Genomic DNA, 21,941 nt, shown 5'->3' on the forward strand with positions numbered 1-21,941 from the left:
CTCGTGTGTGTGTGATAGTGTAGTGATGTACACTCGTGTGTGTGTGATAGTGTATTGATGTACACTCGTGTGTGTGTGATAGTGTATTGATGTACACTCGTGTGTGTGTGTGTGTGATAGTGTAGTGATGTACACTCGTGTGTGTGTGATAGTGTATTGATGTACACTCGTGTGTGTGTGATAGTGTAGTGATGTACACTCGTGTGTGTGTGATAGTGTATTGATGTACACTCGTGTGTGTGTGATAGTGTATTGATGTACACTCGTGTGTGTGTGATAGTGTAGTGATGTACACTCGTGTGTGTGTGATAGTGTATTGATGTACACTCGTGTGTGTGTGATAGTGTAGTGATGTACACTCGTGTGTGTGTGATAGTGTAGTGATGTACACTCGTGTGTGTGTGATAGTGTAGTGATGTACACTCGTGTGTATGAGATAGTGTAGTGATGTACACTCGTGTGTGTGTGTGTGATAGTGTAGTGATGTACACTCGTGTGTGTGATAGTGTAGTGATGTACACTCGTGTGTGTGTGTGAGATAGTGTGATGTACAGTCGTGTGTGTGTGTGTGTGATAGTGTAGTGATATACACTCGTGTGTGTGTGTGATAGTGTAGTGATGCACACTCGTGTGTGTGTGATAGTGTAGTGATGTACACTCGTGTGTGTGTGTGATAGTGTAGTGATGTACACTCGTGTGTGTGTGTGTGATAGTGTAGTGATGTACACTCGTGTGTGTGTGTGATAGTGTAGTGATGCACACTCGTGTGTGTGTGATAGTGTAGTGATGTACACTCGTGTGTGTGTGATAGTGTAGTGATGTACACTCGTGTGTGTGTGTGCCTGAGATAGTGTAGTGATGTACACTCGTGTGTGTGATAGTGTAGTGATATACACTCGTGTGTGTGTGATAGTGTAGTGATGTACACTCGTGTGTGTGTGTGTGATAGTGTAGTGATGTACACTGTGTGTGTGTGATAGTGCAGTGATGTACACTGTGTGTGTGATAGTGTAGTGATGTACACTCGTGTGTGTGTGTGTGATAGTGTAGTGATGTACACTCGTGTGTGTGTGTGTGATAGTGCAGTGATATACACTCGTGTGTGTGTGATAGTGTAGTGATGTACACTCGTGTGTGTGTGATAGTGTAGTGATGTACACTGGTGTGTGTGTGTGTGATAGTGTAGTGATGTACACTCGCGTGTGTGTGTGTGATAGTGTAGTGATGTACACTCGTGTGTGTGTGTGTGATAGTGCAGTGATATACACTCGTGTGTGTGTGATAGTGTAGTGATGTACACTCGTGTGTGTGTGTGAGATAGTGTAGTGATGTACACTCGTGTGTGTGTGTGTGTGAAAGTGTAGTGATGTACACTCTGTGTGTGTGTGTGATAGTGTAGTGATGCACACTCGTGTGTGTGTGATAGTGTAGTGATGCACACTCGTGCGTGTGTGATAGTGTAGTGATGTACACTCGTGTGCGTGTGTGTGTGTGATAGTGTAGTGATGTACACTCGTGTGTGTGATAGTGTAGTGATATACACTCGTGTGCGTGTGTGTGTGTGATAGTGTAGTGATGTACACTCGCGTGTGTGTGTGATAGTGTAGTGATGTACACTCGTGTGTGTGTGTGTGATAGTGTAGTGATGAACACGCGTGTGTGTGATAGTGTAGTGATGTACACTCGTGTGTGTGTGAGATAGTGTAGTGATGTACACTCGTGTGTGTTTGATAGTGTAGTGATGTACACTCGTGTGTGTGTGATAGTGTAGTGATGTACACTCGTGTGTGTTTGATAGTGTAGTGATGTACACTCGTGTGTGTGTGATAGTGTAGTGATGTACACTCGTGTGTGTTTGATAGTGTAGTGATGTACACTCGTGTGTGTGTGATAGTGTAGTGATGTACACTCGTGTGTGTTTGATAGTGTAGTGATGTACACTCGTGTGTGTGTGTGATAGTGTAGCGATGTACACTTGTGTGTGAGATAGTGTAGTGATATACACTCGTGTGTGTGAGATAGTGTAGTGATATACACTCGTGTGTGTTTGATAGTGTAGTGATGTACACTCGTGTGTGTGTGATAGTGTAGTGATGTACACTTGTGTGTGTTTGATAGTGTAGTGATGTACACTCGTGTGTGTGTGTGATAGTGTAGCGATGTACACTCGTGTGTGTGTGTGATAGTGTAGCGATGTACACTCGTGTGTGTGTGATAGTGTAGTGATGTACACTCGTGTGTGTGTGATAGTGTAGTGATGTACACTGTGTGTGTGTGATAGTGTAGTGACGCACACTGGTGTGTGTATGTGTGTGATAGTGTAGTGATGTGCACTCTGTGTGTGTGTGTGATAGTGTAGTGATGTACACTCGTGTGTGTGTGATAGTGTAGTGATGTACACTCGTGTGTGTGTGATAGTGTAGTGATGTGCACTCTGTGTGTGTGTGTTATAGTGTAGTGATGTACACTCGTGTGTGTGTGATAGTGTAGTGATGTACACTCGTGTGTGTGTGTGATAGTGTAGTGATGTACACTCGTGTGTGTGTGTGTGTGATAGTGTAGTGATGTACACTGGTGTGTGTGTGTGTGATAGTGTAGTGATGTACACTCGTGTGTGTGTGATAGTGTAGTGATGTACACTCGTGTGTAAGTGTGATAGTGTAGTGATGTACACTCGTGTGTGTGTGTGTGTGATAGTGTAGTGATGTACACTCGTGTGTGTGTGATAGTGTAGTGATGTACACTCGTGTGTGTGTGATAGTGTAGTGATGTGCACTCTGTGTGTGTGTGTTATAGTGTAGTGATGTACACTCGTGTGTGTGTGATAGTGTAGTGATGTACACTCGTGTGTGTGTGTGATAGTGTAGTGATGTACACTCGTGTGTGTGTGTGTGTGATAGTGTAGTGATGTACACTGGTGTGTGTGTGTGTGATAGTGTAGTGATGTACACTCGTGTGTGTGTGATAGTGTAGTGATGTACACTCGTGTGTAAGTGTGATAGTGTAGTGATGTACACTCGTGTGTGTGTGTGTGTGATAGTGTAGTGATGTACACTGGTGTGTGTGTGTGTGATAGTGTAGTGATGTACACTCGTGTGTGTGTGATGGTGTAGTGATGTACACTCGTGTGTGTGTGATAGTGTAGTGATGTACACTCGTGTGTGTGTGTGTGTGATAGTGTAGTGATGTACACTAGTGTGTGTGTGTGCTAGTGTAGTGATGTACACTCGTGTGTGTGTGTGATGGTGTAGTGATGTACACTCGTGTGTGTGTGTGATGGTGTAGTGATGTACACTCGTGTGTGTGTGTGAGATAGTGTAGTGATGTACACTAGTGTGTGTGTGTGTGATGGTGTAGTGATGTACACTCGTGTGTGTGTGATAGTGTTGTGATGTACACTCGTGTGTGTGTGATGGTGTAGTGATTTACACTCGTGTGTGTGTGTGTGTGTGATAGTGTAGTGATGTACACTCGTGTGTGTGTGATAGTGTAGTGAAGACTGTGGTGTTTAAATATCGCCACTAGGAAGACAAAGGCGGTCGGGCGTGGTGCTGGCCACCCACCCCTTCATAGGAGCTCGCTAACAGCACTTGCCCCAACAGTCTGTTAAGGCCATACGAGGGATATCTGTCTATATCAACGTATCACCATGGTGATACGTTTTCTTTTGTAATTAACTTGTTGTTGCCCGTGTAGTGATTTACACGGGCAACTCTGCTTATGCCTTGGCCTGGCTGTCTAATAACAGGACCCTGCGGGGTGGGCTGGTAGGAACGAATAACCAAAGAATATAAACATAATGTATTATTACACTTGTTTAGCCAGGAAAGCCCCACTGAGTCTAAAGGTTTTTGTAGGGTCCTGCCAAGTGTTTTCAGTAGTGGGCGATGTTGCTACACCGAATCGGACGATAGGAAGGGAGAGTGTGAGGCCTTGTTCTCGGCTTTAGGCCTAGCTGTAGGCGTTAGGCCGCTGTGAGTTAATTTTTAATTAAAATGTTTTAATTATTTATGTAAAAGCTTTAAATGTAAATGTTTCTATTGCAGTGGCGGCTCCTGCAAAATCTCTCAGGGGGGGCAAATGTCTGGATGATTGATAAGGTCCACCCATGCAATGAATAAATTAACAGCTTAAGCATGTAAAGGCAACTTCACTTCTTTAATATTAATGAAAAATAAAGTGACTCTTACAATACATCTTGTTTGTTTATATACTCACTATTAAAACAAACCACTCAAGTTTATTTTATTAAAGATTCCACTAGGTGGCGATAAATTATATTGTTGGATGAAACGTGCTTACGTATGATGACGTTAGCACGTATGATGACGTAAGCACGTTAGTGCATGCCCTCCCGGAAGCCATAGAGAAGGCATTGCAGCGCCCCCGTTCGAAAAAAAACATCTTTGAATGTAAGTCTATGGGGCCACTCGGGGCGATTCTCAGCCGTAGTGAAATCGCCCAAAAAGAGGCGGTACTCCACAGAACGTGACATGACGCTGATTGGACTATATCCAGAGGCTGACAGTGACAGCTAGCGTGACTCTGTGGTTGAATGACATTGGTGGTGCGTCGCCCAATCGTCCTAATGAAGAAACCGCCCCTGTTCTATTGAAAAACATGAGGGAATGTAACATTGTTAAACATAACTCCCTTTCACACACGCGGGGGTACGATACGAAGGGAGAGTTCGACGCCTAGTTCTAGGCTTTAGGCCTAGCTGTAGGCTTTAGGCCGCCGTGAGTTAATTTTAAATTTAAATGTTTTTATTATTTATGTAAAAGCTTTAAATTTGAATTTTTCTATTTAAAAGCATCAGGGAATGTAACATTGTTAAACATTAACTCCCTTGCACACACGCGGGGGTACAATACGAAGGGAGCCTTTGAGGCCTAGTTCTAGGCTTTAGGCCTAGCTGTAGGCTTTAGGGTGCTGTGAGTTTTTTTTATTTAATTTCAAAGTTTTAATTAAAAGCTATCTCAGGGAATTATAAGGGAATGTTACACGTGTTTAGCCAGGAAAGCCTTATTAATGTAAATGTTTTAATTAAAAGCTATCTGAGGGAATTATAAGGGAATGTTACACTTTTTGTATGGTCATGCCAAGTGTTTTCAGTAGGGGGCGATGTTGCTACACGTAATCGGACATTGGACGGACGGACGGACGAAATAATCTATTGTAGGCTGGTCCACTTCGTTCCTACCAGTATAACCTAAAGTTGCCTTTGAATCTGAGAGCTTCAGGCTGTAACACTCAACCCTAAGAATCCTCAAGATGTCTGTATCTTGTTGCCTCATGCACTAATAATGAATGCTAAACATCTTAGCCATAGCGCGTGTGTGTCAGATTTGAAGCTTTCGTGACTGCAAGGAATCATCTTCTTCTTTATTTTACTTTCTACGTGACTTTACCGAAAAAACCTAAGAAGGTGTGTGTCAGACTCACACGCAGTATAGCAATAGCATCCTCACTCAATTATACACACGTGTAGTGTTAATAGAGCTCATGTAATAGTTGTTTGCACCCATTTGTGTATGTGCTATATTTTAATGTGTAGGTATATTGATATATGTTTTTTTAGTAATTTACCTTTTTGGCTAGGTAATGATTTAGATGGTCAACTAAGGTCAAGCCCTTGACTGGCTGTCTGATTAACCTCTGAATTGTAACACAGAATCGTCAACGTGCCTTTGTGTCTTGGAGCTTTAGGCATTAACACGAAACCCTATGCATCCTAAATGTGTGATTCTGGATATCGCATTTTTATCATTGAACCGTACAAATCCTACAGGCAGCCTTTGTGTCTGCAGTGGTGATGTTTACAAAATGTACTAGGTACTCGTTAAAGCTGAATGTACCTAGGAGGGCTCCAAAATTTGTTCTGAATCCACTCACCACTGATGTTAGCCATGGCTGTGAATAGCCTGTTGGTGACGATGTTTGTAGCTCAGTGCACAAACCATCCCATCTTCACTGGACATCCGTACTCACTCTCATCCATACACCTCCGATTAGCACGGTTGGTGTGAAAGAAGTTCAATGTAGATCTATACACTTTACAAAGACAAAGATGCCCCCGTATATACTCAACAAACTTTTGGGGCAAGTGCTGTTAGCAAGCACCTGTGAAGGCCTGCATGGCACACCAGGTGGTAAGTGGCCAGCCCCACGTCAGGCCGCCTTTGTCTCCCTAGTGGTGATGTTTACACACCGCACCAGGTACTCAATTGAGGCTGAGTCGACCTAGGGGAGGCCCAGGACCGGTTCAGATGATCCATCACTGGTGTTGGCCTTGAGCAGGAATCACACTCGGGACGCCAGGGTCATAGCGCAGTGCACTAACTTCTGCACTACCGCTCCACAACATACTTGTACAAGCACAATTACAACAACAACAACCGCCATTCGCCACTAAGTGGCGGTGACGTCACCACGACGCTTGTGCCAGGCCAAGTACACACACAATAACACACACGCACAGGTGGTAAGAGTCCGTGGAACTCACACATGAATGCCAGCAGGTTGACCACAGCTCCCTGCAGGGCGCTGATAGATGCGATATCTGTTTTGCTGGGAGATGAGGGTGGAGATCCCTTCTGAGCCTCTCTCCTGTAAGATCAGAACCAGAGTGACTCACACAGCCCGTGTCTTACATATCATCATCACACACAGCATCAACAATCACAGCATCATCATCACACGCAGCTCATCATCACACATAGCTTCATCACACACAGCTTCATCACACATAGCATCATCATATGCAGCATCACACACAGCATCACCACTCACAGCATCATCATCACACACAGCTTCATCGCTCACAATAATCACACATCGCATCACACACAGCGAGTGTCTTACGAAGCATCACACACAACATCATCACAGCCAGTGCCTTACACAGCATCATTCCACACAGCGATATTGCACTCATCATCACGCAGCCCATGTCCCACACAAGGCGTCACCCCGTGTATAAATCTGTGCGATTTCATGTGTCCCTACCGGTTTGTCTCCTTCAGGTGAACCTGCAGGAGTCAGACACAGGACAGGGGACGTGAATCAATTTACCTCCAGCCACATTAACCACACGGTGATTGGTAGAGGCGATGAGCTGAGCTGCACTCAGCCATTTGCGTATCCCAGTGTTGTTGGTTGTAAATAAGACAAAGCCGTGGACTCGTTTGGACTCGATGGTTTTCATAAGCAAGGTGTGGCCTCTCAAACCATTGCCACGGGCAATGAGGTGTACGTGGTACTCGACATCGAGTGGCAGTGATTGTGAACCAAAATTGGAAATAATTATCCACTGCGAGGGTGACTTACACCCAGAGCATTGCGTTATCTTTGTCTAGCATTTTTGGGACGATTTTCGGGCCCAAAAACCTCAGAAAAGCCCACCTTTGATACGATTTTTTGGCCCAAAAGTCGGTAATGTACATACTATAACGTACGTACATTGTGTCTTGATTAACTGAATAACCCAACTAATAATAGAGATCTATTGTCATTTATATGCATACATTAACTCACCTCTCCCACTCTGGGCTTTGCACCTGATTGGTTCACAGTGAAGACATCACATTTATTCCTCTAAGACCAAAACAGAAGAATTTCTCCACAATTTTGACGGTGACCTGATGAGGCTGGTTGTAATTACTGGCAAAACATCGTACTCCAATTGTAAATGTTTTTGGTTTACTCTACAACACTCCGGTGTGCTGAACTAGTAACGAAATTGGCATGTTATGTTTACGTGACAAATCTAATTGGTTGTGTCGGATGGTGGCGGGTTTAACGACATTTATATTTAAGCGATCTAACCCAAAAAAACATCTATGGAGGGTGAACACTTGTTGAAGCAGACAATCGTCGGATCGGTTTAAACTTTTCGAGACTGATAAAAAACGAATTCCTGTGGCTTTCCTGATGTTAAAAGCTCTTCTGTTTCAGTATTACTCTTGGTTGGTCGACATTTTGTTACATGAATAAACTAAATCTAGCGGTAAGTAAATAAAATCTGTCTCTTACAGGACCATGTGGTTAGATATTGTAGTGGCAACGTCTATATAAATTACCAGCCAATAATTAACTCGAGGAATTTATGTGTTAATAAAGTATTTATTATTTGGAAATATAGCAGTAATTAATATATGTTAACTGGAAATTCACGTTGGTGGACTTGTTCCACCTTTAATTTCAGATCGCATGGGCCATAGATTGTATTGACAATGCAAGTTGCGTTTATCTGTTCTTAGTGATACCTCGCATGTGCCACCTTGGTAAATGTACAGGCAGTTTTCGGCTTATGAACACCCGACTTACAAACCAGCTTCCATGAATTTAATATTTTTGTTACATTGACGTAAAATGTGAACTTAATCATGGAACAATGTTTTTTCAGCAGAGCAATCCTCCGCGAGATGTAATGAGTCAGCCTCGTGCTGGCAGTGAGTGTTTGTGCATGTGTGCGCCGGCGCTTGTATGTGCGTGCGTGTACAAATTAGTGTGGGGGGAGTGGTCGTGCAATGGTAAGCGCGCTGCGTTACCAACCCAGCGACACGAGTTCGATTCCCACTCACGACCAACACCAGTGACGATTATCTGAATGGGTCCTGGGCCTCCCCTAGGTCGATTCAGCTTCAACTGATTTACTTTTTCAGTGTGTAAACATCACCACTGCGGAGGCAACAGTGGTCAATGGTGGTCAGGTGAGGTGATGCCCACTCACCCTCTTATGTGAGGTGCCACCTTCATAGTCTGTTGGAGTGTGTGCACGCGTGCCTTGTGTGTGTGTCTCTGTAGTGTCCGTGTGGGTGTCTATTTGCGTGTCTTTGTCTTTTGTGTGTGTGCCTTTGTGCCCCGTGTGTTTGTATTCAATTGTAATAACTCATTGCACCTCTTTCAACAAGAAAAAGAGGATCAGGACTCAAGGTAAGTGAAAATAACACGGATTTTTTTATATTTATGTTACTTTATCGACTGTATGGGCATTTAAAGAGTACATTGTTGTGTTCCGACTTATGAATGGTTGGACTTACGAACATGCCTGGGAACGAGTTGTGTTCGTAAGGCGAGTACTTCCCTGACTCCGCAAAAGCTCTACCTGCAGGAACGCGAGCGAGTCCCTCTCCTCCTGCAGAGTGCGCAGGCGCGTGGCTGCTGCCTGGAGCTCGTTGATCTCGTGCTCGTAATAAGCGATGTTCTTCTCGATCTGGGACAGCAGCTCACGCCCCTTCACATCCACGCGATCCAGAGCCGTCTTCTCGTCCTTATCCAGCATCGCCCTCATGCGGTTGAACTCGTCTGTGATACGCGCCTTGGTCTGGACCATGCAATCCTGCAAGGGTGTGTGACGGATGCTATCAATTCATATTCCATGCTATAAATACCAAAGTCACGTTGTTTTCTGGCTACTCCACTAGTTTGCCCTACCACCACATTATGTCTCTGTACTCACATCTCATTGAACAGGTCGATAACTTTAAGTATATAGTTCCTTCACATTTATAATATGGTAAGTAAGATAAAAACGTTAAATTGGATTCCTCTGCGGAAATAATCACAACATTAAGTGAAACTATTCAATTGTAAATCGAAACATAATTTTCCATACGGTCCCATTATATTGCCTAAGATGCATTCCTAAAACAAATGTACTTACCCAAAACATACAAAAAACATTGTTCAATACAACTGAGATATTTTATGCACAAATATGGAGAAAATAACTGCTAATTACTTACTAAAATTACCTGTTATTAAAATTACCTCACATTACTGGAATGTCCATGCCTCTCAGCATAGGCTGGCCACTTTTCCCTCCCTCCATTGTTTAAAATCACTCTAGCTCAGGACTTCACACTTTCAGCTGCTGTACCTGGACCCAACCTTTTTGCTGTTATTTTTGCATTTCCGTTATGTGTTTTTATTCACTAGATCGAACAAAGACGGCTACTGCATCGCACGCTTTCAGGTGCACTTCTGCGGCCGTCTGGAACATTCTTCCTTCCAATATTAGTGTAATAACAGCCATAAAGGGTTCACGTGGGGATTGGCTTGCCGGTCCTGCTTGTAGCCAATAAGGGTTGAGATAGGGACCATGGCCCGGGCGTGATCACGACAGGTCATCAGGAGTGATTGGCCTAGCCATTCGGGGCCCCAGCTAATGGGGAGCCGGATGAGGGGCGTGGTCCCGGGATTGACAGGGAACCATCGGGAATGGTCGAAGCTGTCCATCAATGATTGGCTGGGAGAACCACGTGACGAAGGTATTAAGAGCGAGTGAGAGGGAACGATCGGGAGCAGACTGAAACTAACGAGAGCAGGGTCACGCGCGGACGGGGGCTCTGGGTGCCACGTGCGTGACTCGCTTGAACGAGTGACGGAGGCGCGAGAGGCTGCCCGGTGTGCGACGGCCCGTGCTCAGGCAAGGAACGAACGGTACGCGCGTCGATCGCATACTCGCATGCCTTGGTCAGTAGGAGACCTGGCGTGGCTCCACTGCCCCCAGGTCCCGGCGGGCACATCCCCTAAACTGCACAGGCCATGGCGGGGGCCGGTGACGCTCATAGAGGTTCGGAACTCGCAAAGTATCCGCGTTCAATATGGAAAACGTCGGTGGTATGTTCATTCCTCGCGACTTAAACCCTATGTTGACGCGCGTGTCGGTCCTTCATCCCCAATAGCTGACCTGCCGGGTTCTGCTGGGCCGACTACGCCGCTTGACACGCCTGTTGATCCCAGGGGGGACTGTGTTGTGCCTCCTGCAGATGAACAGGTTCTGAGGGCTGAGGAAGCCCCCGCTGCCCCCCCTCCAACGGGGCCCGCCCTGGACGTGACCAAGCACCAACAACCGACTTCTTCTTCGAGCCTGCCACCTCCTGTCCATCCGGAAGCGAAGCGACCTTGCGCTGGGAGCGGAGAGGGTCCCACGTCGCGTACGCGGTCGAAATCTCTTCCGTTTCGTTAACGTTTGATCGGTTCGCTGATTCCCTGTCGTTACTGCGCTGCAGGGGCGCCCTAATGTATGTTGTGATTTTTTTTATTATGGGTGACTGTTTTAAATGTTGTTAGGCGTGGGAACGCCGGTTCACCCTCAAATTGTTAAACGCACCTTGGTGCCCTAATAACACATTGCGGAATTGGTTCTTCACCCTTTTCCCAGCCGAGATGGCTAAATTTTTTCACCGGGGGGGGGGGGGGGGGGGGGTGATGTAATAACAGCCATAAAGGGTTCACGTGGGGATTGGCTTGCCGGTCCTGCTTGTAGCCAATAAGGGTTGAGATAGGGACCATGGCCCGGGCGTGATCACGACAGGTCATCAGGAGTGATTGGCCTAGCCATTCGGGGCCCCAGCTAATGGGGAGCCGGATGAGGGGCGTGGTCCCGGGATTGACAGGGAACCATCGAGAATGGTCGAAGCTGTCCATCAATGATTGGCTGGGAGAACCACGTGACGAAGGTATTAAGAGCGAGTGAGAGGGAACGATCGGGAGCAGACTGAAACTAACGAGAGCAGGGTCACGCACGGACGGGGGCTCTGGGTGCCACGTGCGCGGCGGAGACTGAGTGCGTAGTCTGTCCTCTCTCTGTTGTCTGCCAGCAACGGAGAGTGAGTGAGCAAAGTGTATCGTGGAGTGGAAATAAAAGGACTGATTCCGAAGCCGTCTCCAGAAGGATTATTACATTAGGAAGCCACTGGAGCTATGCATTTTTCATCATCTAGATTGAAAACTAATTTCTATAGAACTGCTTTTTGTGTTTAGTTGTCTGAACCCCGCACCTCTGATTAGCACGATTGGCATGCATGCAATTATGTTTACTTCACCTCGCACTCATCTGTTCTCTAACCATTAATGAACCCTTTTTTGGTACAATACGCCTTTTGTTTATTTTGTTAATATTGTTAATGTTTGTTTTTAATGTTTTCTTTCCTCCCGTAGCTCTTACGCATTTTTTTCAAATGTCGCATGTCCCTCCGCAGCTATCAACTCAATATTGTTTTTGTTCTATGCTGATGCATCAAGGATTTCCCTTGCAAATTAACTGGGTAACTGGAAAAATGAGATTTCTGTGTAACAATTAATATTCAGGGCCCTATCACTACGCATGACAGTAAACATAGGATAGCTTCCTTTTCCTCGGACCAAACCTGGACATATTTCAGTCAGCCTATATTTATCAAAGCTGTGCAGTATATTGTAATAAACTTCAACACAATTCCACAAGATTTCGTTACAAATAAATTCCTGCCACCTGAACACAGATGCCAATGGCTGTGCTGTCCAAGTCAAACCTGGGTAGTTGTCAACTCTAAGTGGAAGTGTAATGATGGTGGAGTTGCATGGTGAGTGAGATGTGTATATTTGGGAAATATGTAGTGAGTCACTTCTGAGACACTATTTGATGAGGCAACAATTTTATTCTACACTATATCTTACACACTGTTCACATACGGGATAACTATTTACGGGTCAGAGCAGCCAACATGCTGTCTGACCCACGATGCCGGAGACGGAGACGGAGCACCTCGGGTTCTATTCCACCTGTAGACAGCCCCGATTCAGCCTCAGGGCTTCCCTTTTATGCCCCTTAGCGTGGCCTAGCTCCCCCCTCGGCTACGCCCCCTGCTGGAACCCTCTAGAAGGTCTTGGGCCATGCTCCCCGTGTCCCCTCGGTCACCTTTGCCCGACCTCCCTCACCAACGCACATCACGTGCTTCGCCAGCCAGCCGGGTTGCCATGTCCCCACATGCCCCCCACCGCCAGCAGCCAGCACCACGCCCCATAGTGGCATTACCTGCTGTGCTGACTGCTACACCCACAATTCCTCATTCTACTGTACCTCGCGCTATGCGCTGTAGTGATCCATTCTATTTCCTACACATATACTGAATAAATGCTGCTATATCTATGCACTCACAGAAGACTGTGGATGTTAGAAATATGTATTTTAGGGGGAGAGACAAATCTATAATGCAAAAAATATCATCCGTTTATATATTTTCTTAGTTATATTCTCCACAAAAAATAAAATTATTATGGTTGAGTTGTGTATTATTATTTGGCATCGAACTACGACCAATATCTTCACGAGAAGGTCCTTGCCTATAAACATAGGGAAGCACACCAGCATTGACTACAGAAAACCTGACTGATACTGAGACACTGGGTGTGGAAACCAGTCCAGAGCTTGCTTGTACTCATTCAATACTTTTGAAATGATGCACTCCCACGTCGTGGGGCTAATGGGATGTGTCAATTTCTCATGATTTTTATACAGAGGTAGATATTTGATGGGAACCTATTATCTGCTTATCTGTTTTTATTTCTAATATTTTTCACAACACGGAGATGTTGTGTACATTATCACCAGCTGACTTGATGCCCTCTTTTACAGTAGGATTTGCATGACATTGGATACTTGTAACCTTATCGTGGTGGTGGGGTTTGTGTGTTTCAATGACCCTCAGACCTATGTCGCCTGGAGTCTTGTGTTCCTGGTAGGTTGTCCCTTCGTGAACAGGTAAGGGGGGAGGTTCCAGACAAATAATGGTCCAAAAAACATCACTTTATGAGTGGTTAAAAAATACCAAAATCAGAGAACCTCACCCAGACAAGGTATACCAGGACAACCACATAGAGCCAGGCCTCGGTTGTGGTGTTCGCCGAGAAGAGCCTAGTGGGTGGGAGACCCACGTAACCCGGCTACGTGGAGCTGTCCTGTGGGCCTACCATCTTCAGGACGAAAGGTGAGGGGCGGGTGTGATGCTAGTGTTGCGTAGTGCATGACGACTCGGAGGCAGATTTCCTGGTAAGGGCTTACGCCGGTTTATTAAACACAAAAAAAAGCTCCACACCAGAGATAGGTGTCCCTATACTCGGTCCTTCACTCAGACCTCAGGCTCTATCTGTCCCTAGCTCGGCTATCTCTAGGGCTTTCTCACTCGGGTTGGGACAGGGGCTCAACCAACACTGCCCGACCGAGGAGAGCAGCAATTCACGTAACCCTATCCGACTCTTGCAGACTTCTATGAGCCCTACACCTGGCAGTATCTTCGGCTCTCCTACTCGTAGAACTCGGACGGGGGATTAGCCAACACTGTCCGGTCACGAGCAGGAGAGACCTCCTTCAGACCATCACCATCCCACAACGACCCCGCTTTCGTCACGGGGGGTCCCCCCTTAAGTATTCCCCATGACATGACGTCATCGCGCCTCACTGCGCTCATGGCGTCACGTCGCCACACTACTCATCTACAATAGTATGGCAGGGAGAAGGATGGTCTCAGAAGGACTGGACCTTGGAAATGGGCGCTCGCTATTAGGACGTGGTATGTAATGTCACTAGGGGGGAGGGGGAGTCGGTGCTGGTGGAGGAGGTGGAAAGGTACCGTCTAGATGTAGTTGGTCTCACCTCCCCACACAGCATTGGCACTGGAAGCAAACTTCTCGATCGGGGGTGGTCGCTCTCCTATTCCAGAGAAACTTCTGGTACAAGGCCTCGGGTGGGAGTGGGGATACCCACAAGCACCCGGCTGGGTGCTGTTCAGTTCGAGTTTGTCCCAGTGGATGAGAGAGTCGCCTCAATGAGACCTGGCTCTCAGAAAGGACAACTCTGACTGTTGTCTGTGCATATGTACCAACAGCAATTGAGAGTATTCAGCCTTCTTGGAGATGATGGGTGCAGTGCTCAATCGTGCCGCCTACCGACTCCATAGTCTTACTGGGCGATGTCAATGCTCACGTGGGAGAATATGGAGATACCTGGAGAGGCGTGATTAGGGGGAATGTCCCCCCTGATCTGAGCCCGAACGGTGAGATGTTACTGGGATTCTACAATAGTCACGGAATGTCAATAACAAACACCATGTTCGAACATGAGGATGCTGATGTGTACTTGGTATCAGCGCACCTTGGGCCGAAGGTCAATGATTAACTTTATAGTTGTATTATTGGACCTGAAGACATATTTTGTGGACATTCGGGTGAAGAAATGGACAGAGCTGTCTACTGATCACCGCCTGGTGGTAAGTTAGATCCGATGCTTGGGGCACCGACCAGAAAGATGGGGAATGCCCAAACGAATAGTGCAGCTTTTCTGGAAACGTCTGGTGGAAGACCCAGTGCAGAAAGATTTCAACTTCCACTTCTGGGAAAACTACTCCTGCACTCCAGAGAAGGTGATGGACATTGCGTCTGAGTGGACGATGTTTATGACCTCGATTGTAGATGCGACTGTGAAAAGCTGTTGTTGGAAGGCAGTTAGTGCCTGTGAAAGTGGCAAACGTAGGTCCTGCTGGTGGGCACTAGTGGTGAGGGACGCTGTCAAGTTGAATAAAGAGACTTTTTCCGAGCTATGCTCAGAAAAAGGCCTCCCAACTCGATTGAGAGATACCAGCTTGCCAAGAGGGTGGCAGCGGTAGCAATTACTGAAGTGAAAGCCCGGACATGGGAGGCGCTTGGAGAAGCCATGGAGAGAGACTACTGGGCAGCCTCAAAGATCTTCTTGCAAACCATTAGACGCATTACGTCGACGGGACATGGCCCAGGCTGTTCTCACTAACATTGAACTCAACTAAGCAGATAGCCAAGAGGTGTAAGGAACATTTTGATGAGCTCCTCAATCTGGTGAACATGCCCTCCTCTCAGAAGGCAGCCATGGAAACAGCTGGGGGGGTGGGATCCATCACGGCTTCGGACGTCACTGCGGCGGTCAAGGGCCTTCATAGCAGCAAAGCTGCTGGGGTGGACGAGATTCACCCAGAGTTGTTGAAAGCGCTGGACAGTATAGGAGTGTTGTGGTTAACAGGCCTCTTCAATGTTGCATGGAAGGCAAACTGGAGTCGTGGTTCCCATTTTTAAAAAAGGGGCTAGAGGGTGTGCTCCAACTAAAGAGGTAAAGCCAATGTTTGAGTGCTGGAAAGGAGGCTCCGGCCAGTTGGTTGATCCTCAGGTTCAGGAGGAACAATACGGATTCCGTCAGGGTCGTGGAACAATGGACCAGCTCTTTTCCTTCTCACAGATATTTGAAGGGTCATGAAATTATGCTTCTCCAGTCTACCTTTGCTTTATAAACTTGGAGAAAGCATATGACCGTGTTCCCTACAATGTCGTGTGGGTGGTGCTGTGGGAGTATGATGTACCAGAGCCGCTTTTGTGTGCTATCCAGTCCCTCTATTCCCAGAGTGAGAGCTGTGTCCAAATTCTTGGTGCCAAATCAAAGTTGTTCACACTGGGTGTTGGACTCCGCCCAGGGTGCGTCTTGTCTCCACTCCTGTTTGTGATATTCATGGACAGGATATCAAGGCACAGCCGAAATATGGAGAGTATTCAGTACGGGGGCATGGAGGTGCTTTTTGCAGATGACGTTATTCTCTTTTCCTCGTCAGTCTGTGATCTCCAGCGTGCAGTTGAACGGTCTGATGCCGAATGTGAAGCGTCTGTGATGAGGATCAACGCACCAAATCTAAGGTCATGGTTCACTCCTAGGAGATGGTGAAGTGTGCTCTCTAGGTGAGGAGGGAACAGCTGCCCTTACTAGAGGAGTTCAAGTACCTCGGGATTTTTTTCCCGAGTGATGGTAAGTGGGAGCGGGAGATCGGCCGGTGGATCAGTGCGGCTTTCCAAGTGTTGCAGGCACTGTGCCGTTCCCTGGTAGTGAAGTGGGACTTGAGTTCTTGAACAAAGCTCTTGCTTTAGAGGTCGATCTATGTTCCCACATTCACCTATTGTTATGAGCTTTGGGTAATGACTGAAAGGATGAGATCGCGGGTACAAGGGACCGAAATGAGGTTTCTCCGCAGGGTTGCTTGGCTCACTTTCCGTGTTTGGGTGAGAAGCTCGGTAATCCGGAAAAGCCTCAGAGTGAGCCCGCTGCTCTTCCAGATCGAGAGGAGCCAGTTGAGGTGGTTTGGGCACCTGGTAAGGATGTGACCCGGTAGACTGCCCCTGAAACTCTCCTGGGAATGTTTCACTGGTTGAAGACTCTGGGGCCGACCCAGGACACGCTGGCGGGACTATGTCACTCGGCTGGCCTAGGAATGCCTGGGAATTCCCCAGGAAGTGCTAGAGTCTGTCACCAGGGAAAGGGATGTCTAGATCGTCCTACTCAATATTCTGCTGCCGCGACCTTCACCAGGACAAGTGGATTGAGAAACGAATAAATGAAGAAACTCATGCATGCGACAATGCAAACAGGCTCAGAGCAATACCATTGAAGACATATCAAAAGTAGATGCAATCACGTGATTATCCTTGCCATGAAAATGTACAACACTGAAAGAGTGATTCACTAATACATCACGATTCGTTCACATTCAATTAAAAATATTTTAAAGTCATTGACTCTACGTTGTGTTGTGTCTGCTTGACAGTTGGATGTGTGTCATGAGCGCTAAAGTGTTTTCCTGCATTCCCTACACGCTCTTGAAGTCGCATCTCTTGTGTTTATTGTAGCATTTAATCGACTATTTCCAGTCGCATTTTATCATGTTCACTCATTTAATGTATAGTTTCTAATTCAATACAGTTGTTGCTCCATACTGTGTTATTTTATCTCACCTATTGCAGGTCATTCGAGTTATCCTGCGAAATGTTTTGCAGTCTCACCAGATATGACCTTTTTTCCATAAACGTTGTATTTGTTAACATTTCAAGCACCCATAGCGATAATAATAATTCAAAATCCTGCACAGTTACTACACATTGATTCAAAAGTAACAAAGTTTACTTAAGTCTATGAAGTTGTCCTCACAGGGAAAGTCACAGACTCCAAGTAGGGTGGAGGTCACAGGGTAACAAAGTCCACGCGTCGTACCTGCACGTCCTTGCGAGTGGCCTTCATCTGTCCCACGGACACCTCCGCCTTCTTCCTCTTCTCCTCCACCGCTCGTGTCTCCTCTCCGACTCCACTCTGTACGAGACGAAGTCACCAGAGGAGACTCCACTTTCTGAGCGACTCCCTCTTAGCCCCACTACACACGGGGCCCTCAACAGTGATGGCCAGGAAGTCAGCCCAGACTGATTGAAAAAGTCTAAAAGGGCAAGGGACGGTGGAGAGAGAATCAACTCATGGTGATGTTCGTTGCATGAAATGTTTCTAATCCCAATGACACTGATTATTTACTTCCCATGTTGTTATGGCCAGTGACAGCTTTAATCAGCTCGAGTTGAGGTATAGTTTTTTTCTGTATCTGAGTAGCTCTCACTCCGTGAGGGCCTCACCTTACGTGTCTCGTGCTCATCCTTGAGCGTGATGACCCGATGTCCTATGTGGTCTCCTGCGATGGTGCAGTCCCTGCACACGAGGCTCTCGTCCTGCTTACAGAAGAACCTGTAAGGGTCTCCATGCTGCTGGCAGTTTCGCTCCTCCAGGCTGACAATAGGAGCCACCAGGACGTGGTCCATCAATCTCTGGTTGTTCAGGTGAGGTTTCAAGTGGGACTCACACAGGGACATTTCACACCTGAGGCAGGTCTTCACTGCACGAGTCTCCCCATCACCACAGCCATCACAGAAGACAACTGCAGCCATCCTCTCTCCAACTCTGAGCTGCTCCACCAGGTTGGCGAGCGCCACGTTTCTCTTCAGCTGGGGTCGCTCAGGGAAGGCCGCTCGGCACTGCGGGCAGCTGAAGCTGCTCGCTGTCTCCCAGGCACCGTCCAGACACCGGAGGCAGAACGAGTGTCCGCAGCTCAGCGTGGAGGGGCAGTCAAACGTGCCCAGGCAGATGGGACAGCTCAGCTCACTGTCGACACAATCACTGGGAGACGCGCTCGCCATGGCCCATGGCTTCACTCGGACTCAGTCGCTCGCCGCGGCACACGGAGGAGCTATCGCTGCAGCAGCTCACACAGCGGAGACGAACAAGGAAATGAACTTGACTTCACCTGCAGTGAAGTTATAAATACCTCGAGACACGCCCTGGAATGTTCCACACGGTGGCTGGGCTCACCTGTGTAGACGTGGCGTTACAGTCACGCACTGTGAGCTAAAACTTATTTTTGTGTTTAGTTTGTTGTCCTTCCCCTGCACTTCCGATTAGCACGGTTGGCTACGTACGGTGTGGAAGAAATCCAACAAACATACATAGCTTTGACTGGTCTCAAGTGATATAATATTTGTACAAACAAAACCCAGCAGCAGCAGCCAGGGACACAGCGATAATGGTTTGTCCCACAGGCTGATTGACCGGCTAGGGTCAGGCTGTGTGCATTGCACAATGGAACCGCACCTTGTACAAACATTCTGATGTAAAGGTGAACTTGTTTTTTTCCATCTGTGTCTTTATCCATTTTTTTCTTGCAAGGCCTTTTTTAAGGTTCGCAGTCTGTAATCGTCTTCCACCTTTATCAACTAATATTTTAACTACTTGCTTCATGCGACCTCTGTTCATCTGTCAATATATATTTTAGTTTTTTTATTCCAACCACACCGTTTTATTCTGGGTGGACGGTGGTTGTATGTATGTTGAACTTCTTTCACACCGTACGTAGTCAACCATGCTAATCGGAGGTGTGTGGGTGAGTGTGTGGGTGAGTGGTTGGGTGAGTGTGTATGTTGAAATTATTTCGCAGTGTACATAGCCACTCGTGCTAATCGAAGGTACGAGCGAGTGAGTGGGTGGTGGTGCAGATTGAGTGAGCGAGTGGAGTGGTTATTTGGTGAGAGGGGAAACAGATGGGCAGGGGGATGGTGTGAAGGGTGGGCGAGCGGGCGGTGTGGGAGGGCTGGAGGAAGGGGGGCTGGGAGGGCGTGCGGTTGAGTGGCTGGGTCCCTGGGTGGGTGGCCTCACGCATTACCACAGCGAACAGCCTCTGGCTAAACAAACATCGGCGTTCGTCTAAGCTCAATATCGGTATGACTATCACTGTACATTTTCCTAATATGCATAAAAAAATCTTGCTCATCGTTTAAAATCATCATCACGTAAACAAGTCTTCATCACCTATTATTGTCAAATGTTGACATTTTAAATCCTGGACTCGCTGAGTTTGGCAGATTCTATAAAAAAAATATGAATATAAATTTCACAAGGTAAGGTCCACTGAGCTACGTAGCTCTTTTTCCCAAAGGTGACCTGGCCACAAATGAAAGCCCAGCGAAGTGGCTTTTCCCGTGGACATTTTCACAGCCAAAAACTCAAAACGCGTGATGTGGATTCTAAATGTCGAGGGGAAAGCAGAGGGAGCAGAGAAAAATCCACAGGACCACGGCGAGAGAGACATGCAAACTCCAAATATACAGCAGCAGGCATCAGGGTCGGGATCAAACCCACGACCTCTTGTGTACCAGGCGAGGTAGTTAACATCTCCTAGCCACCGTGATGATGAGAGAGAGACATGCAGACTCCAAATATACAGCAGGCATCAGGGTCGGGATCGAACCCACGACCTCTTGTGTACCAGGCGAGGTAGTTAACATCTCCGAGACACCGGGATGATGATGAGAGAGAGAGACACGCAGACTACAAATATACAGTAGGCATCAGCGTCGGGATCGAACCCGCGACCTGCTGTATACCGGGCGAGGTAGTTAACATCTCAGATCCACTGCAGCTAGATGTAAAAAAAATCACAGAGCAGCCACGATGAACAAGCAAACGACTTGACTTTACCTGCAGTTAAATTATAAACACCACGAGACGCGCCCTGGAATGTTCCCTGCGGCAGCCCTGCTCACCTGTGTAGACGTGGCGTTACATTCACACACGATGTGTCAGGGAGTAAGAGTCGCAATTGATATATTCATACAAAAACCCCACGGTAACCATGAACACGGTGATGGTTTGTCCCACAGACAGGTTACACCAGATAGGGTGAGGCTGGGTTTTTTAGCGTAAACTACACGTTGTAAATTCTTATGAAATTTTTAAAGTTATACGTAGGCTTTCGCGAGCCATATTATCCTTAATATTTATTTTCATTTTGGGTTAGATCGCGTAAATATAAAAGTGTTGTTTAACCCGCCTCTACCTGACACAGCCAATGAATTACGGTTTGTCACTTAAACAGAACATTCAGATTAGTTACTATAGCACGCCGGTTGTGTGTTGGAGAGTAAACCCACAGCATTTACCTTTTGACAATTCTGGCTATTGCCTGATGAAGCTGGTTGTAATCACCAGCAATACGTCATACTCGAATTGTCATCGTTGTGGATTTACTCTCCAATACACCACCGGTGTGCTGAAGTCGTAACTAATTGGCACTTTTTATTTAAGTGACAAACCTTACTGATTGGCTGTGTCAGGTGGTGGCGGCTTTAACGACACATTTATATTCACGTAGTCTAACCCTAAAAATTATACTCGTCGCAGTCATTAACATTTGTTTGTTCAGCATCTGTGTCTGTGAATTCTAAATTTGGAATTGTTTCAAATCTACATCAACTTAATGTGTTCGATCTGTGCCTCGTGATCTCTGATGGTCATTTGTAAAATCATTTTTTTCTTGGGATGCGGTTTTAGTCCTGGTGGTTGGCGATCGGCAGGATGGGTGAGTCGGTGGGCAGGTGAATAGGTTGTCAGGTTGGGCAGGTGGGCGGGTGAGCAGATGGGCAGGTTGGAGGGGGGGCCAGGTTATTTGGTGGGTGAGTGATCAGTTGGGTTGGTGTGTGAATGGATGGGCAGGTGATTGGATGGGCACCTATGCAGGTATGAGATGAGTGTGGGTTGGCGGGGAGATGTGAGGGGGGGGGAGGTCTCTGTAGATGGCTGGGTGGGTCGTGGGTTAGGGAGTGGCAGATGACCGGGTGGGAGGGTGTTGGGTGCAAATGAGTGGGTGTTGGTTGTAACTTTTTCATCATGCTCTTAGGTTTTTTTCGGTAAAGTCACGTAGGTAAAAATAAATAATAAAAATAAAATAAATAATAGAAATAAAATAAAAAATCACGACGTTTCGGAGGCAACACAAGTCTCCGTCATCAGGTGGGAC

The 21,941-nt window shown here is 46.7% G+C and overlaps 1 protein-coding gene across 2 annotated transcripts in view; it reads right to left on the reverse strand.

Annotated features, from left to right (window-relative positions):
• LOC144733051 (E3 ubiquitin-protein ligase TRIM11-like) overlaps window positions 1–18,853 on the reverse strand; it is a 265,988-nt gene extending 247,135 nt beyond the window's left edge. For both annotated transcript variants that reach the window (XM_078614787.1, XM_078614788.1), the window contains exons 1-5: window positions 18,232–18,853; window positions 17,825–17,920; window positions 9,110–9,343; window positions 7,009–7,031; window positions 6,506–6,609 (exon numbers count right to left, since the gene is read on the reverse strand). In XM_078614787.1, the coding sequence (XP_078470913.1) occupies window positions 6,506–6,609; window positions 7,009–7,031; window positions 9,110–9,343; window positions 17,825–17,920; window positions 18,232–18,789 (1,015 nt within the window). In that variant the 5' untranslated portion in view covers window positions 18,790–18,853. The remainder of the gene's footprint in view (window positions 1–6,505; window positions 6,610–7,008; window positions 7,032–9,109; window positions 9,344–17,824; window positions 17,921–18,231) is intronic.
• Between the last annotated feature and the right edge of the window lie 3,088 nt (window positions 18,854–21,941).

Source organism: Lampetra planeri, chromosome 45 (genome assembly GCF_965212315.1).
Source record: "Lampetra planeri chromosome 45, kcLamPlan1.2.h2, whole genome shotgun sequence".
NCBI classification, from domain to species: domain Eukaryota; kingdom Metazoa; phylum Chordata; class Hyperoartia; order Petromyzontiformes; family Petromyzontidae; genus Lampetra; species Lampetra planeri.